Genomic DNA, 17785 nt, shown 5'->3' with positions numbered 1-17785 from the left:
ACAAAGCAGCACGTACAAACTTCAAAACATGTACGAACCCTGAAGCGCGTACAAACTAAGAAGCACGTAAAAACTCAGAAGCACGTAAAAACTCCAAAATACGTACAAAAGCCAAACAGAAGTGCTCCAGGATGCTAGGGGCAGTGTTGAGCTTTTGTTACCTAGAGCTTTTGTTACCTACCTACACAAGCCGGCAAGTAACAACGACCGGATATGGTGTGTGGTAGTAACAAGTAAATGAACATTTTTTTTAAATTATTTGAATATATATGAGTGCTTGTGTATAAATACACAAACAATACACATATGCTTTCAATTGTGTAATTTAAGTGATCTAGGTAGCTCTGTTTTGGAATTTCAGTTAACGCTAGAAATGTGTTTTGGAGTTTGTACATGCTTTGTCTCTAGGGGCCACTGTATATATTTATATATAAACATATATAAATAAAACCACTTTTTTTTACATTAGTAATTCCTTTTGTGCATAATTTAATATCATTGTAATAATAAATTAATTAAAGCAACAAAACAACCTGAAGAGCCGGTTCGGAGCCGAAAGAGCCGGCTCTTATTAGTAAGTCGAGCAGAAAGAGCCGGTTCTCTAAAAAGAGCCGGAAATCCCATCACTAGTAGCAATGCAGCAGCTCCTCCTTTCGTCCTCTGTTTGACCCTAACTCAAATAACCTCACATAAATGTGGGAGTCCCTCTTTCGAACTCAACCTCTTGTATGAAGTTGTCAGGAAAAATACGGGAGTAACGTCAATACCACTTTCAGAATCAGAATCAGAATCAGAATGGGGTTTATTGCCAGATGTTGAGGTTTACAACATTAGGAAATTGCTGCGGTGCTTCAGTGCAAACATAGTGTCATAAATAGCACTTAAATAGACATGAAAAAAAAAATAAAAGTAAGAATAAGAATTAAAAGTGCTATGTAGAAAGATATGTGCATGGGATATACATGAGATATATCTTTCAAAATAAAAACTGAGCAAGAGTGATATATTTTGTAAATCAATCCATTTTTGGAAAAATGTCCTCAATCAAAATTTTATACTAACTTAAATGACGTTAAAATCTTTGACGGTAAATTTTGGGGTTTGTAATTCTTTTCACTGGATTTCTGTTAAGCAAAGACATAAATAGGTTCCAAAACAATCGCCAATGAGGCTTTTATTTTTGATGGTCCAAACCGGATAAGCTCCTGTACATTCCGGTCGTCTTGACGTTACCGCTTCGCCTCTGCTTGATACGGAGGCTTATCCAGCAGACGGAGGAGTCGCGCGCTCAGAACTTCAGTCATGTAAGTTTGATACTTCGTTTCATTTTTAGCTCGCGCTCATTTAAAACAGTCACTAATCCACCGAACGCGAGTTTAAAGTGACCGTTCTCTGTGAGCCCTGTGCCAGATTGCGCTTAAAAATGTGTAAATTAATTGAATCTGCTCTATTTTAGGAGAATAACAACTTGAAAAAAAACCGAATTCAATAGTTTGTTGGACTTACTAGGCTCTGGACTACATTTCGGCTTCGACTACATACTTATAAAAGGTTTTTATTTCCAGTGATTCATGTTACCAAACGCACGCACGACCAGCAAGTGGGAATGTTCTCTTTGCGCTCTACAAACCTCCCGTCAAACATCTGTGGCTATACGTTTACCTGCTTTATCCTAAAAGATTGAAAGCGAGTTAAAGACTTTTTTATGACCCACTAAGAAAAAAAAACTTCTCGGGTGTAGCAGGTTTGATTGTAATGGTTTTCAGTTGAGCTTCCACTGGCCAGAACAAATGGTCTGAATACGTAATACATGGTGGTGAAAGCTGAACCTTAACGCACCGTTGCAACCAGATAATGCTTCATTACCTAACGATACAACATGGGTGACAAACATGCGGTCCCAGAAACATGCTGTTATGTTATCTGGCATTTTTTAAGGGCGTAAGAAGACCCTGTCTTGCACTCAGGCATATTTTCTTTAGGTGAACAACTAAAGAATGTACCTTTTTACACTTAAAAGCACTTACTGTAAATTCATATGATTAAAAATAATTTAAAGTCTTACAGAATTAACTAAAGCAATCAACAGTGTCCAAAACATCCATATATTGTGTTGAAGAGAAATCAACAGAAGTCCAACTAGGGCCAGGCTGTACTTTTGTGTAATACCAGTTTGTACCAGAAGGTGGTGCACTGAGTCAGCGTAAACTTTATTTTAAAGGCAAGTTTTTATTTTACAATAGCAGACTCGTAAAAATTGAAGCTTATCAAATAAAGGAATATCTAAAATAAGATGGGGAAAGTTTGTTTTATTTATGTGTGCATTTTAAATACAGTTTTTCTACAGTGGTTTTTACTGATTGAGATGGGCTGATGAATGTTGATCTAGAATCTGTGCTGGCTCAAGCTTTCTGCATGTCAACCTGTCCCCGGAGCACAGCAGTCACCTTGCTAAGCTGATTAATTAATAATTTTTATGTGCTGCATACAGGGACCACTGTTCTCCTTATCATCAGGACTAAACCCTTTTGTGAATTAGTAAACTACTCAGACATGATTCTGTTACTTTACCAACTAACAAATACCAGAAAAAAAGAAATAACTATATATATATATGTATATATATATATATATATATATATATATATATATATATATATATATATATATATATATATATATATATATATATATATAATGGGAAATAATTGTAACAAACTCATTTTAACAAAGTCTCCTGACTTTTTATTTATTGATATGGGGCAGGAGAATGTGCAGAACAAGTTGTTATTTAGCCTCTAAATTTAAGGAGGTTAGCTGGAAATCCAGCAATCTGTTGCACAACTGTTCCCCAGAGCTCACTCTTTGGGAATTCTCTCATTCCTACAAAGCTGTCACAACTGCAAAATGTCAGATTTTTTCCACTTGACACTCAAATGCCACATCTGAGTTTCTGACTGATTAACATCACCTGATGTGAGGAAACAAGAAAAACCTCCACAGTGTTTCCTTTATGTTCAAAGGAATCAGAGGAGCTTGGTGTAATCAACACTAAGCCAAAGTACACTCCGAGCATTCATTAACTGCAGGTCCTGTAGCGTAACCATAAAATGTGTTAACAAAGGCAGCTTGTTGTGCTTCATATTTGAGCTGATATGTGCGTCTTGTCCAGTCGATATTGAGCAGGAAGCGACATTCAGTGAGTGTCTGGAGGCTCGACGCCAAGGAAGTTTTAAGCTTTGCAATTTTCCTGAATACTGGTGAACTTTTGTGTACCAGGTTGTACATTTTTCTGAAATAGCTTGAAGAAGAAATGGTTTTGTTTATTTAAACAAAACCATTTCTGTCATCCATCCATCCATCCATCTTCATCCGCTTTATCCGAGGCCGGGTCGCGGGGGCAGCAGCCTAAGCAAAGAGGCCCAGACCTCCCTCTCCCCAGCCACCTCCTACAGCTTATCCGGGGGAACACCAAGGCGTTCCCAGGCCAGCCGAGAGATATAATCTCTCCAGCGTGTCCTGGGTCTGCCCCGGGGCCTCCTCCTGGTGGGACATGCCTGGAACACCTCACCCAGGAGTAGGGCTGAACGATTATGGAAAATAATCTAATTGCGATTTTTTTGCCCCAATATTGCGATTGCGATGCGATATGCGATTATTTTTTAAGGTCTTTGTCTTCTGTATTATTAAACAAAGACAAGCAATACATCATATAGTATGGCCAATACTATATTACATTAATTTTAAACTGTTCTTTCCTGGAAGACAGACCTCTGTTATGATGACATGAGGTGATGCATGAATTGATGACTGACATTTTTATTTAACTTCTTCAATCACAACAGTATATTTGAACATACACAATAGTTTATTTTTAGCTTACAAACATCTGAGCATAAAGTGCTGACAAGGAACCCTGGTGTAAACATTAAAATGAAAGTCAGTACAATGTGCAGATTGCAGAAATATACATAAACAAAATCAGTGGCTTTACCACACTCAGTTTTTCGACATCTGTGAACTACTAGACAGTCATTCAATTAAAAAATAATATTAAATAAATAAAACTAATAAATAAAAAATACACACATCTTACTGATCTCTGCAGTCAGTAACATTACACATAAAGTGCAAACATAATAGCAATTGTATAAACACACACACAAACACGCCTTTAAAATTTAAAGGCGTGAAATTGGACGGTCTAGCCTTCTGAATCAGAAGGCTAGTTCTGATTAGCGTCACCGCTGTCTCGGTGGAGTTTAATAAACTCGGCCGTCTGCTTCTTGCTATCTAAAATATAACCAGACACTGGCGTAAATTCTCGACTGTCTCATACTTCTGTTTAATAAGTTTTCTGTTTGACGTTTAGTCAGTTGTGTGAAAACCAAGGAGGAACCCACCCGGGGGATTAATAAAGTTTTATTTTATCTAATCTAATAACTTTAATCTCAGCCAAACCGATTTACTCACGAACAAACAAAACACTGAAAAAAGCCCAACAATAACATTTTTAGGTTGTCTAAGTGACTTATATATTACGTTTAACCCGAGCAGCGAAACTCCGCGGTGATCTGAAAATGATGTGCCGGGAGTTGTGCCGTTCTCGGCCGCATCAGTAACCCTCGAGCTCCCGGCTAGCTGTCGAGCTGGTGGGTAGCAGACGCCTCTGAAAACGTCAAAGCACTTTTGCAAATATGGGATATCTTGATAAACCGAGCAGATATTCGATGTTTACACAACTACTTTCTCGCCTGAAAATATTTTAAAAGTTTATTTTGTGACCCAGAAAGATTAGTATGAGTAATTTTAAAACTTAATAGCGGCCGCCATTGTTGGAAACTGGAGTTTGGCTGGGCCGCGCTATGAATTCTGGGATATGGTAGTAATTTGGACAGCCTTCGGCGCGTCGCTGTGACGTAATCGGTCTACAAATGCGGCCTCAGGAGGATGCAGCCCATGAATTTGGACATGTCCAGAGTATAATCGCAGCCTTTGCGGTTAGAAAATTGCACTTGATCATGTCGCGATATTATCGCAAATGCGATATATCGTTCAGCCCTACCCAGGAGGCGCCCAGGGGGCATCCTTGTCAGATGCCCGAACCACCTCAGCTGGCTCCTTTCGATGTGGAGCAGTAGCTGCTCTACTCTGAGCCCCTCCCGGATGGCCGAACTTCTCAACCTATCTCTAAGGGAGAGGCCAGCCACCCTTCGGAGGAAGCTCATTTCTGCCGCTTGTATCCGCGATCTCGTTCTTTCGGTCACTAGCCACAGCTCGTGGCAATAGGTGAGGGTAGGGACGTAGATCGACCGGTAAATTGAGAGCTTCCCTTTTACACTCAGCTCCCTCTTCACCACGACAGACCGGTGCAGCGTCTGCATTACTGCAGCTGCAGCCCCAATCCGTCTGTCAATCTCTGGCTCCCTTCTCCCATCACTCGCGAACAAGACCCTGAGATACTTGAACTCCTCCACTTGGGGCAGGAACTCATCCCCGACCCGGAGTGGGCACTCCACCCTTTTCCAGCTGAGAACCATGGCCTCAGATTTGGAGGTGCTGATCCTCATTCCCGCTGCTTCACACTCTGCTGCGAACCGTTCCAGTGCGAGCTGGAGGCTCTCACCCGATGAAGCCAACAGAACCACATCATCCGCAAAAATCAGAGATGAGATTCTGAGGGCACCAAAGCGAAAGCCCTTCGCCACTTGGCTGCGCCTAGAAATCCTGTCCATAAAAATTATGAACAGAACCGGAGACAAAGGGCAGCCCTGGCGGAGCCCATCACCCACCGGGAACAAGTCCGACTTATTGCCGGCAATGCGAACCAAGCTCTTACAACGGTTGTATAGGGATCGAATGGCCCGTAGCAATGGGCCAGACACCCCATACTCGCGCAACACCTCCCACAGGACACCCCGAGGGACACGGTTGAATGCCTTCTCCAAGTCCACAAAACACATGTAGACTGGTTGGGCAAACTCCCATGCACCCTCAAGTATCCTCGAGAGGATAAAGAGCTGGTCCAGTGTTCCGCGACCAGGACGAAAACCGCATTGTTCCTCCTGTATCCGAGGTTCGACTAGCGGACGAACTCTCCTTTCCAGCACCCTGGCATAGACTTTCCCAGGGAGGCTGAGGAGTGTGATCCCCCTGTAGTTGGAACACACCCTCCGGTCCCCCTTCTTAAAGATGGGGACCACCACCCCGGTCTGCCAGTCCACAGGTACTGCCCCTGATCTCCACGCAACATTGCAGAGGCGTGTCAACCAGAACAGCCCTACAACGTCCAGAGCCTTCAGGAACTCGGGGCGGACCTCATCAACACCAGGGGCTCTGCCACCAAGGAGTTGTTTAACTGCCTCAGTGACCTCGCCCCCGGAAATTGACGGGTCATTCCCCTCATCCCCAGACTCTGCTTCCTCCTCGGAAGACGTGTCAGTGGGATTAAGGAGGTCCTTGAAGCATTCCTTCCACCGCCTGACAATTTTCCCAGTCGACGTCAGCAGCGCTCCGCCAGCACTATACACAGTGCAGGTAGAGCACCGCTTCCCCCTCCTGAGACGCCTGACGGTTTGCCAGAATCTCTTCGAGGCAGTCCGAAGGCTCTAAGAAGGCTGGGTACTCCGAACTGCCTGCCACTCGGCGCAGATGACAGTCAGGATCCGTTCCCCGACCCTAAGGCGCAGGGAACAAACCCTCTCATCCACCGGGAAAAACCCCAACGTACCGGTAGCAAGCCGAGGGGATATTAGAATACCCACCCCAGCCCGCCGCCTCTCACCAGGGGCAACTCCAGACTGAGACAGAGTCCAGCCCCTCTCCAGGAGACTGGTTCCGGAGCCCAAGCCATGCGTAGAGGTGAGCCCGACTATATCTAGCCGGTACCTCTCAACCTCACGCACTAACTCAGGCTCCTTCCCCACCAGAGAGGTGACATTCCATGTCCCTATTGCCAGTCTTGGCAGCCGGGGGTCAGTCCGCCAGGGCCTTCGCTCCTGGCCACCACCCGGCACACAATGCACCCGACCCCTATGGCGCCTCCTGCGGGTGGTGGGCCTGCGGGAGGATGGGCCTATGTCTCCTCTTCGGGCTGTGCCCGGCCGGGCCCCATGGACTAAGGCCCGGCCACCAGACGCTCGCCCTCGGGCACCCTCCCCGGGCCTGGCTCCAGGGCGGGGCCCTGGTAATCCTATCCCGGGAAGGGTAAACTGTTCCCTCGATATTCTTTTCATAAGGGTCTTCTGAATCGCTCTTTCTCTGGTCCCTCACCCAGGACCAATTTGCCATGGGAGACCCTACCAGGGGGCAAAAGCCCCCAGACAACATAGCCCCTGGGATCCCTGGGACACACAAACCCCTCCACCACGATAAGGTAGCGATTTCTGTCGGTTGAAGACAATTAATCAGATTTACTTTATTTTTATTTACTTTATTGTAAGTAGTTTGTAGTTTTATTCTATTTATTGTTTCTTATTTTATTTTTATCCAGAATTATTTTATACATTCATTGTTTTATTAAAAAAATATTGTATTTGTATTTTTTATATATATATATTCTCTGTGACAGTTTTTTTGCTAATAGTGATGCTGTTTTATTACTTTGTGTTAGGACTGACCCATATGACATAGAGCAAGGCCATTCGTGAGCAACTCTCACAACATTAAGACAAAGCCGGGAATATCTGAGACTGAGAGCCACGTGCCAGCCTAAGACTACAGTTTTGTAAAAATGAATCAGCAATCTACACAGGGGGAAACATGGCCACAAAATCCAAATAGGCTCTTTTTTTTTTTTTTTCTTAAATTAGCGAATATTCTCAGTTTAAACATTTGATTTGTTTTCTATGTGCTGTAATCGAAAAAGGGGGATGCACATTTCTGGATTGAATGCTGTGTTAATAGTGTTGTGCTATAATGCAGCTGCAGCTTCCTGTAAGTTGCAAACATGGATAGAAATCATCATCAGAAATATAATTATCACACATTTTCTCGAAAAATCGTGATGGAATTTTAGCTGCATGAATGCTACACAAATAACGTTTTTAGTTAACTAATTAATAATAATGAATTAATTCTAAATCTCCTTGTGGATGTTAACATTTCTACTTTGACTTATGCTCAAAATTATCTACACATGCAAAATGTCTCGTTATGGGGGGATTTTAATCATGTACATCTCATCTGTGTCCATGAAGCTGCCTGAAAGCATGAAATGTTCTAATAGTGGACGACCTCTATTTTTTTTTTTTCCCCTTTCTGGATCCTTCATGGTTAATGAATCTGTCAGAGCAGATGAGGAGGAGGAGCGTGTGTGGAGCTGCTGACTGAAGTCACAACATTGTTTTTGGTGGAGATAATCATGTTCATGGTGTTAGAATGAATGTTTTTAAGAACACGAGTCATGATTTGGCATTAAAAGGTCACTGCTGGAAAACGTGTTATCGTGCTGGAACTCCCCGAAATTCACATCTGTAGGCATCCAAAGTTCATAGTAACTGTCTCCCCTTTATGGATACTTCTTTTTTTTTTTTTTTTTTAAGTTAAAATACATTTAAAACAATTCAGCTCTGTGGTCAATAGACCAGTGAAAAACAACAAAATGTCAAAGGGTGGCAGAAATATTTAGCCACAAATAGTTTGCAGCTGTGTTATGATGTCATGAATTTTGTAGTAACCAGTGCTTTTTCTTTCCTGTCTCGCTCAGAATGGGAAGGCGATCTCTGTTAGTGGCTCTCCTGGCTGTAGCTGTTGGAGTTTACCTGCTGCCGTCTCCCATCGACCCCAAACCACATGTGTAAGTATTCACACTTTCAGCTGGAGTCCCTCCAACGTGACTGCGGAGCGCTTCAGGCCCGCAAACATGGTTATAGTGGGAAGTGCAGCAGATACAGTTAATAGCCTTTTAAAAGCGGGTGCAAGAACCAAACTGCTGTTTTACAAGCAAAGTGAAACCACTGGATCAGATGTGTATAAGGAGAAGAGTTTAAGGGCAGACCAGTCAAAGTCAGATTGCATTTTTATGTTTTAATTCAATCAAAAATGCTTTTTGCCTCTGTGTATATAGAGAGTAGCTTTCGTAAAACCATGTATTTACATTTTTACTTTCATTTAAGGTTCAAAAACTATTATAATAGCTCATAACACAAAGTTCATCTAGCTCTGTGCTGCTGTTCAGTTTTCCTGTATTGTTACCCACGGTTTGTTTCCTCAGACTGAAGGGGCCACCTCCGGCTCTGGAAGGGCCGCTGGCTGTCAACACCCGTCTGCAGAAGGGTCGTAGGCTGTTCACTGGGAAACTACACGGACCGGAATCCTTCACTGCTGATGAGCATGGTGAGAGAGTTTGTTTTCCCCCTTCTCTCTTATTCCTGTGTGAAGACATCTACGTGCAAGCTACATATTGATGGAGTGTGTGTTTCAGGTAATGTGTACACGGGCACAGTGGACGGGAAGCTGTGGAGAATCGGTCCTGACGACAGCCTGACCTTCATCACTCACATGGGACAAAATCTACCAGAATGCGGTTGGTGTTGGGATGACTGATCCTTCCTCACTTTCCTCCTAACTTTTTGTGGTCTTGATAACTTTACTGTGTAGCTGTTGTAATCTGTGACATTATGTCCTTCAAATCAGCAGTTCATCTTTTTTAAATAGTATGAAGATAAAAGCTGGCATTTAATAGCTGACTTCACATGACTTTTAAAGTTAAATTTTAACTTTGAGTATCAGAGGGCTAATAGGAGCTCGTATGTCTAAGGGGACAGTCAAAGTAGCTCAGTGCTTCATTTGGTTAGAAGAAAATTGGATGATAATGAACTTTGGCAGTTAACAAGGATTCATTTACCTCAGTGGAAATAACCCAAACCAGATGACTCGCTGAATTTAGCTACAACAACACTGGGAAAAATGTAATTTGCAGCACACATGAAACCTGAATATTAAAGGTGATGCATTTAATTATTCAGTAAACCTTTATTTATAATTTGAGGTTTATTTTTTAGTATTTAAAAGCACATATGAGACTAATGGAAATCATTAAGTTGATTTTTGCATGTCAAAAAGACACAAAAATGAACAACATTGAATGTTTTCACAGCACCACATGTTGTGTGTCTGCAGGGAGCAGTACAGACTATGAACCTGTGTGCGGTCGCCCTCATGGCATCCGTTTGGATCGTCACGGTCAGCTGATTGTTGCTGACTCTTACTTTGGGCTGCACAGCGTGGATCCCAAAACCGGAGAAAAGACTTTACTCCTGGCTAATTCAGAGGGTACAGAGTGTGCTAGTTGTGCTCCACATGCTGTATGAATCCCTTTAAGACCAGTAAAGTCATTCTGTTTGTCCTCAGGAGCTGATGGCGTTCCCTTTACCTTTTTAAACGGGCTTGAGATTTCCTCCCAAACTGGAATCATCTATTTCACGGACTCCTCCAGTCGCTGGGGACGCAGGCACGTCAAACTGGAGGTGAGAAGGAGGTCTGGGCTTTAAAATAATAATCCAAACACAATTTTTACTATAGATTTGCACAAAGAAGATTTGGAAACAAAGGTGGGCAGCAGCTCTGGTCTTCTAATAGATCGCAAAAAGGACTGCTGATGCAAGCAAGCGCCATTGAGGATTGTTTTTTTTCCCCTTCAGAGTTGCTTAGTAACCACAGCACTCAAAAACACAAGAGGACACTTAAGCTAGTTCTTTGTCTCTGTTCATCTGCCCAATTTGCCAAAAAAAAGGAACCAACAAGAGTCCATTCAGTCCTGCTGGTGAGGCTTCAGGAAGCACTTTAAAATCTGATTAACCTCTCACAGTAATTATGTAAATTAGAAATATGATTTCCTGGTTCACCGTGGCAGTCGACTGCCAGAGGGATGACCATTGTCATGAACCGAAGTTCCGAGCGCAGGCAGGACCCAGTAGCAGAACACACACACTAGGGTAGGAGCGAATAAAGAAAGTAATTTTTATTGCAACTAAAGGTGTCCCGTGAGGGTAGCCAGAAAAACAACGTATGAAACCAGAAGAAACCGAGGGAACGCACAGGGAACGCCGAGAGCGGGGCTGTGAGAGGGGTGATAGCCGGGCCGAGTGAACCAGAGGGGGGTGGAGCTCCAAAAGGGGTCGAGACGGCGAAGCTGAATGTGAACCAAATCTCAGGCGGACAGGTGGACAGGTGGACAGGCAGGTGGCTCGAAAACAAAAACACGCCGAGTTGTGATCGCTGAGAGGCGACTACAGACTGGCGTGGAGCAGCAGGTAGGGCAGGATTAAATAGTCCACCTGGTGATCGCCTGGGATGGGATGCAGGTGTGGGGTTAGCAGCCACGCTCGTGGGCGTGGACATCCCAGCAGCACCCCGGACGCCGGGCCGCGGACCATGACAACCATGTTTTATTTTATGTGGAGTTTGGGTGGTAGATAGTGAGAACCCTTTTAACATAAGGTGGAACCGTTACTGTTCAAGACAGAGCTGATGGATTCTCTAGTGAGCATTATTACGGTCATTAAATGTCACTCTCTGGATAAGGGAGTTATAACACAACCAGAATCCACCCTCTCTGTGCAATCTTGCCCTTGCCCCGTTTCTGTGGAACACCCTCCTTCAAGATATTAGGCAGGCATGCTCTGTGGAGGTTTTTAAAACTAAGCTGAAGACACATTTGTTCACCCTATCTTACATGTCTTAATTCTATGGCTTTTAGTTTTTAAATTTTTACTGTTTTTAACTTGTATTGTGTCTTTTACCTGTATTGCTTTTATTTCTTTTTTATCTTTTTAGTTTCAAATAGTTGTACAGCACTTTGTTTGAAAGCGCTTTATAAATAAAGTTATTATTATTATTATTATTATTATTATTATTATTATTATTATTATTATTAAATGTAATAAAATAATGTAATAAAACCATTTTTCTAAATGTTTTTCATGAGCCAAGCAAGAAAACCACAACAATCAGATGGCCCCTATGAGCAAGTACTTGGCAACAGTGGGAAGGAAAAACTCACTTTTAACAGGAAGTAACGTCCAGCAGAACGAGGCTCAGGAGGGCCGGCCATCTGTCATGACTGGTTGAGAGCAGAGGGAGATAGTTTCTTCCTTATTTTCAAGTAGTAAGAAATTAATAAATGAAGATAAAAGTAAATGTATCTCAGATAAGCTACGATTTGTTCAAATAAGCTAACTGAAGTGAAACAGGCAAAGAAACAAATGTAGTTTTTTGTGTATTTTAGGTGATTCAACAAAGCAGAGCGATGATAAAATGAGCAGCATGAGTTTATGTAAACTAAAGAGATAAACTGGAGCTTTATATAAATGGCGTTTGGATACATTAAATACAGAGCTGTACAAAATCAGGCTAAGCTGTGCTAAACCGTTCAAACTGAACAATTCTGATTGTTTTTCAGGTGATCGAGCTGAACAGCCTTGGCCGTCTTCTCTCCTACAATCCCCAGTCAGGAAGTGTGACTGTGCTTCTGGACTCTCTCTACATGCCGAACGGCATCGTCCTGTCACCTGACGAAGACTTCCTGCTACTGGCGGAAACCAGCATTGGACGTATACTGAGGTTTGGATTGATTAGAGGATATTATACAAAGTTGCATTCATTTTCTGGAGGCCTAAACTAAGCTTTTCCCTTAAAATGATCTTTTTTCCCCCCAAAAGGAAGAAAAACTCAAATCAAGAAAAATGTTTTGTTGTATATCAGGTTTTGGTTAAAAGGCCCAAAATCTGGGACCAAGGAGGTCATCATGGACAATATGATTGGTTATCCCGACAACATCCGCCTCAGTGACCACGGTACATTCCTGGTTGGCATAACAACACCTCGCTTTCGGAAGTTCATGCCACCTTTCCTGGATATGATTGCTCCGTACCCAGTGATCAAACGCTTCCTTGCCAAGGTCAGTGAGTTTTGATTATGAGGATAATGTGCTGATGGGTGATAAGAAAAAAATGTGAGTCAAACCTTCACTTGTGTGATTATTGGCAACTAAACAGGATCTGCTCTATTTTTAAAACAGCCTTTAAGATCTCAGATAAGTGCTGATTTCATCCTGGTTTTTGTGTTGATAGCTGCAACTCAGTCCAATTAAATTAAGATTATTTAAATTTAATAATAAAGGCGTCAATATAAGATGTAAATACACAGAAAAAAAGTCTGTAGTTTCTGCAAATAACCAGTTAAAATATTGTTTGGCTGGAATTGCGAAATGACTTCAGTTCCCCAAAGCAACAATAAAATTTGAAATTAGTGATGTTGGATTGAGTTGAGTATTTAAAAGATCCGGCCAAAAATGCCGATGATAAAAACAAAGCTATTAAAAAAAGTTGTCAGTTGACTAATAGGGATAAATATAGATCAGCTTAAACTATCACCTGAAAATTTTAGTTTAGTAAAGTATTAATCACTTAAATGTTTATTTTTTGTTGTAAAGTAACAAATAAGCTGTTAGTAGCTGGGACATCTTTTGTATTGAGAAGCTCAATGCAGATTAATTAATAATGAAAGGTTTTAGCTGCTTCCCAGCTTAAGTTCAGAGGTTCTGTTGAGAAGCATCATCTATTTTCCCATAATGCATCTGGTCTCCGTGATTCTCAGTTATTTATAGTGTGGTCAAGCTTTGTTGCTGACTGCATGGTGACGAGACAGTGTGAAATCTAACAGGACAGGGTCAGGGCCTCTTTAGCTGGACACACACAGACACTAAATACACTGCTCCGACACACACGGACACACTTGAATGAATTCATCCCAGGACACACATCTGAACTGTTGGTGAACTGCTTCAAGGGTGAAAATTAAATCAAAGACATGGCAACAAAAGAAATGGTTCAGTTCAGACACGATTTGATCTCCCAGGAAAATAAAAACTCGCTTTTATTTTAAGTTTATACGATTTTAGCACAGTGGACATATCTCAATTTTAGTCTGAATGAAAGAAAACACTGACACGTCTTTGTCTAATGTTGTTTCCTGCCACTCCCTGCAGCCTGACACCATCTCCGGTTATAGTTCCACATGTATGCAAAGCTAAGTCAAACAAAGACAGCACTCCATGCAAAGATCTTAATAAAAAAGGGAACAGGAAGTATTAATGTCTTTCTTTTTTTCTCTCCTCTCCTTAATCATCATTTCGTGTCCTGTGTTGTTAGTAGCTGTAAGCCTCGGGTCTGGTTTTTATCTGGAAATTATTGGGGGGGCATAACAAAAAGTGGAAGACTGTAAATGTGTATAGTATTATTATTTATTATTTATTTCAAGTGAACAAGAAAACTTTTGAAGAACTCTTTCAGAAGTCATTCTTTATGTCATGTGTCTTCTATTATTAGCAATTCATTAGGTTGATTATTGTAAATTCATAGATTTTTGTAGTCTGTAAGATGCACAAAAGGAGTCCAAATTGATGTCTTGAAATTGCTAATAGCAGTACTCCATTAAAGTTTTCTTTGTCTACTGTCATATGTAATGAAGTAAAGCAGGAAACTGTCACATTACCAGATTTTAGCTGTACATTCTGAGTTATTCTGAGCTAAGTGCTAAAGTTATTTTACACTTTAGCACTAATAGTAAACATTCAATGCGTTTGTGTTTCCAGGTGGTTCCCCTGAACTGGTATAACATTCTGCTGCCACGCTACGCTCTGGTCCTGGAGCTGGGATTGGATGGCGAACTCATGGGAACGCTTCATGACCCGGAGGGCCGCCTCACATGGGCCATCAGCGATGTCTTCCAGCACCGAGGGAGAACCTACCTGGGCAGCACCGACCTGCCGTTCCTTCCCATCTTGGAAGGCTGGGATAGCTAATGATGACATATAAAGACTCTTTTCGTTTTATGCAGGGTTCTTCACATTCACATTAGGACAACCACTAGTGTTTCCAGAGCAGTAAACTAAGAAAATATGATAACCTGAAGACATTTTAAGACACAGTGAATCCACCCCTAAAAATAATGAATGTCGAATCTTTTCCTCTAAAGACACGTAGTGTCCAAAAAACACAGGGCTACGGGTGAATCCCTGAAATACTGCTCAGTTTAAAGAAATAATAATAATTACACTCCCTGTTAAAAGTGAGTTTATCCTTCCCACTGTTGCCAAGTACTTGCTCATAGGGGCTATCTGATTGTGGTTTTCTTGCAAATATTTTAGGGTGTTTACCTTGCAATATAAAGTACCTTGAGGCAACTGTTGTTCTTATTTGGTGTTATATAAATAAAATGTAATTAAATGATCAAACTTATGTTTGACTTATGTTCATATCTGACCACTGTAGGTTAGAAACGATGTAGTTGGGGAATGGGATTACTGAGCAGATTAAAGTAAACCTCTTTTTACTCAACAATCAAAAGCAGAGAAAGTGTCTTTTTCTAGATGTGAAATCAGATTAGAAACCTGCGATGAACAGGGGATAAATATATCCTCACATAAATAGCTTACGAGTTGTTTTTGCACTGCAGGAGAAAAACTGGAACACAACTGTAGAGACACCTGGTGGCTTTCCAACCATCACTGACTTTAATATCATCACTCGTTAACCCTAGAACACTAATTTCAGGTGATTTTCACCCATCCAGTTATTAAATAGGTGGCAATTTCCAAGAGAATTCATTTGGTAAACAAAAACTTTTATCGTCAGCTGATCAAAAAATTAAATGTTTTTGTTTCTTTTCACGGAACAGAAGTTTGATACCATCATGGGGAGGCTCGCGGCTCTCCAACGGGAGATTGAGAGACCAGTGTCGGAGTGTTAAAGAACAGCTTTAAAATTCTCCTGAGCTGCTCGCATAAAAGAAAAATCAACAACATCAACATGCGGACACCACGGCGCCAGCTGCACGGGCCCAAGGCTGGAGCCGAACAAAAACTCCCTGATAACAACTGTGTGATGACAATTCTTCCCATCCCATGCAAGGCCACCTGGGTTGGCTAGCAGACTGTTTACTTAGCCTGATAGGGTGAAGGACACTGTCTCAGCTGAACTATGGACACGCACACACATACACTTACACTGATAAGCACTCACACATTTCCCTTCCCCTTCTAATGCCTTCGATGCTTGTTGCCTCCTGGGAACACGAGGCGGGTCTGGGCCCGCGCTGGAGAGTCGGCGCAGTGGCAGGATGGCTGCTGTGTTGCCTGGGATTACTCCTTATCCCCTACCCAACCCTGTTGCTGGTCACGTGCTCTATAATGTTGTACTGTGGACATTTATGTGCTTTTCTGTGCAGAGGAGTTTTTTTGTTTTTGTTTCCTGTTCTCATGCTGTCCTCCTGTAGCCCAGCATGAGTAGAGGTCTCTTTTTTCTTCTTGTACTTTTCCCATTGTAGTGTCCATTTCAGTGGTTTTTCTGTAATGCAACCGTTCTCTGACTTGTATCCCCATGTGATGTCTGTGTTGTGTGTGTAAGGTCGGGGGGCGGGTTCATTCCACTGCAGGGCAACCTGCCACTGCATGTGGCGAATACAAATTTGAACTTGAACTGTCCCGGGCTTACATGTCCCAGGTATGTATGGACCAAAGAACAAGTTCCCAGTTCTATTTTTATTATTTTTAGTTAATCATTCCCTAATTTTTCACTAATTTTAGGGTACAGCAGCAGTCCCCAACCTTTTTTGCGCCACGGACCGGTTTATGCCCGACAATATTTTCACGGACCGGCCTTTAAGATGTCGCGGATAAATACAACAAAATAAAACTAGTACCGGTACCGAAAAAAAGAAGATTTATTCATAACACATGTGAAAAGACCCAGGAAAACAGAGTTAACGATAAAAACGGTGACAAAATAACGCTGAAAACCGATAAAAACCCTGAAAACCATACATTTCACACCTGAGCCTCAGCTCTCGCGGCCCGGTACCGGTCTGAGACCCGGGGGTTGGGGACCGCTGGGGTACAGGGTCCCCGCATACCTTTTTTTTTTCTTTTTATGAGACTTATAGGGGGTAGTAAAAGAAGAGTACTTCAATTTGCCATATATTGTTGTACTTTAATATATTTTGATGGGAAGTATTTTTTGTCGGGTATATTGGGTAAAATTGGGTGATAGTGTTACTGTTCTTGGGTTAAATCCATTAGGTTTGGTTCACCATTACTGCTGAGACGCGGGCCTGGATTGTCAAATTTCGCTAACTTTTCTTTCTACAGAATTTGAAATGAACCTAATAAATGTGAATTTTGGACTGTCTTAAACTTGGAGGTTTACTGTTAATATCATGTTGAAAAGTTAGTCTTTTAAATAAAACTTTTACATTATTTAACATTCCATTGTGACTCTGTCCTTGGATTCAAATTTTTTTTAAAAATACATTTTTAAACCACAAATCTTTGGATTTTGGACGTTGTTAGTTTTTTGTAACAAATTTGAAAATGACCAAAATTTTCCATCCAATTATAACTTATATTTTATTTTGTATTGTATTGCATTTTACAGACACTGGAGATTCTTGTAAACAACGTTACGAAAAGAGGTAAGAACAAAATAGCTGTACATTAAATCCCAAAATGTTTAAATAAGGTTAATCCCTGTGAGCCAAAAGCTTGGACTTTACACAGCTCTAAATGCTGTTTCAGACAGTTTTTTCTATTCTTGGCTCTGTATGATGTCACTAACGATGTTATTTCTGGTAACATGCAGGATCACAGCTAATGCTATTAACTGCAGTGATTGAATGACAGTAGGACTGAGGCAGGTCAGAAATGTAATTTAATAAATATTTCAGGCAGTGTGGGACACTTTGGGACCTTTTTAAAGTGAAAAACTGAAGCAGAACGTGATTGCTT

General features: G+C 41.6%; 1 protein-coding gene across 1 annotated transcript; it reads left to right on the top strand.

The window, feature by feature from the left end:
- Positions 1-1240: 1240 nt before the first annotated feature.
- LOC146615007 (adipocyte plasma membrane-associated protein) lies at positions 1241-15109 on the top strand. Its single transcript, XM_085376090.1, has 9 exons — positions 1241-1304; positions 8708-8797; positions 9215-9336; positions 9425-9526; positions 10123-10275; positions 10354-10469; positions 12404-12564; positions 12706-12901; positions 14597-15109. Exons 2-9 carry the CDS (start codon positions 8709-8711, stop codon positions 14804-14806), a joined length of 1149 nt encoding a protein of 382 aa, XP_085232216.1. The 5' UTR covers positions 1241-1304; position 8708; the 3' UTR covers positions 14807-15109.
- Positions 15110-17785: the final 2676 nt, after the last annotated feature.

Source organism: Diplotaxodon limnothrissa, linkage group LG17 (genome assembly GCF_057381915.1).
Source record: "Diplotaxodon limnothrissa isolate DT_005_m linkage group LG17, D_limnothrissa_male_GT1.1, whole genome shotgun sequence".
NCBI lineage: Eukaryota > Metazoa > Chordata > Actinopteri > Cichliformes > Cichlidae > Diplotaxodon > Diplotaxodon limnothrissa.
The sequence above is the reverse complement of the archived record's forward strand: the minus strand, read 5'-3'. Positions and strand labels throughout refer to the sequence as shown.

What these genes read in the sequence shown, in the direction of transcription:
- LOC146615007 (XM_085376090.1), top strand. Translation starts at nt 8,709, where the DNA reads ATGGGAAGGCGATCTCTGTTAGTGGCTCTCCTGGCTGTAGCTGTTGGA. An exon ending in ATCGACCCCAAACCACATGT is followed by an intron (nt 8,798 to 9,214) that starts GTAAGTATTCAC and finishes TTGTTTCCTCAG; the next exon opens with ACTGAAGGGGCCACCTCCGG. An exon ending in AGCATTGGACGTATACTGAG is followed by an intron (nt 12,565 to 12,705) that starts GTTTGGATTGAT and finishes GTTGTATATCAG; the next exon opens with GTTTTGGTTAAAAGGCCCAA.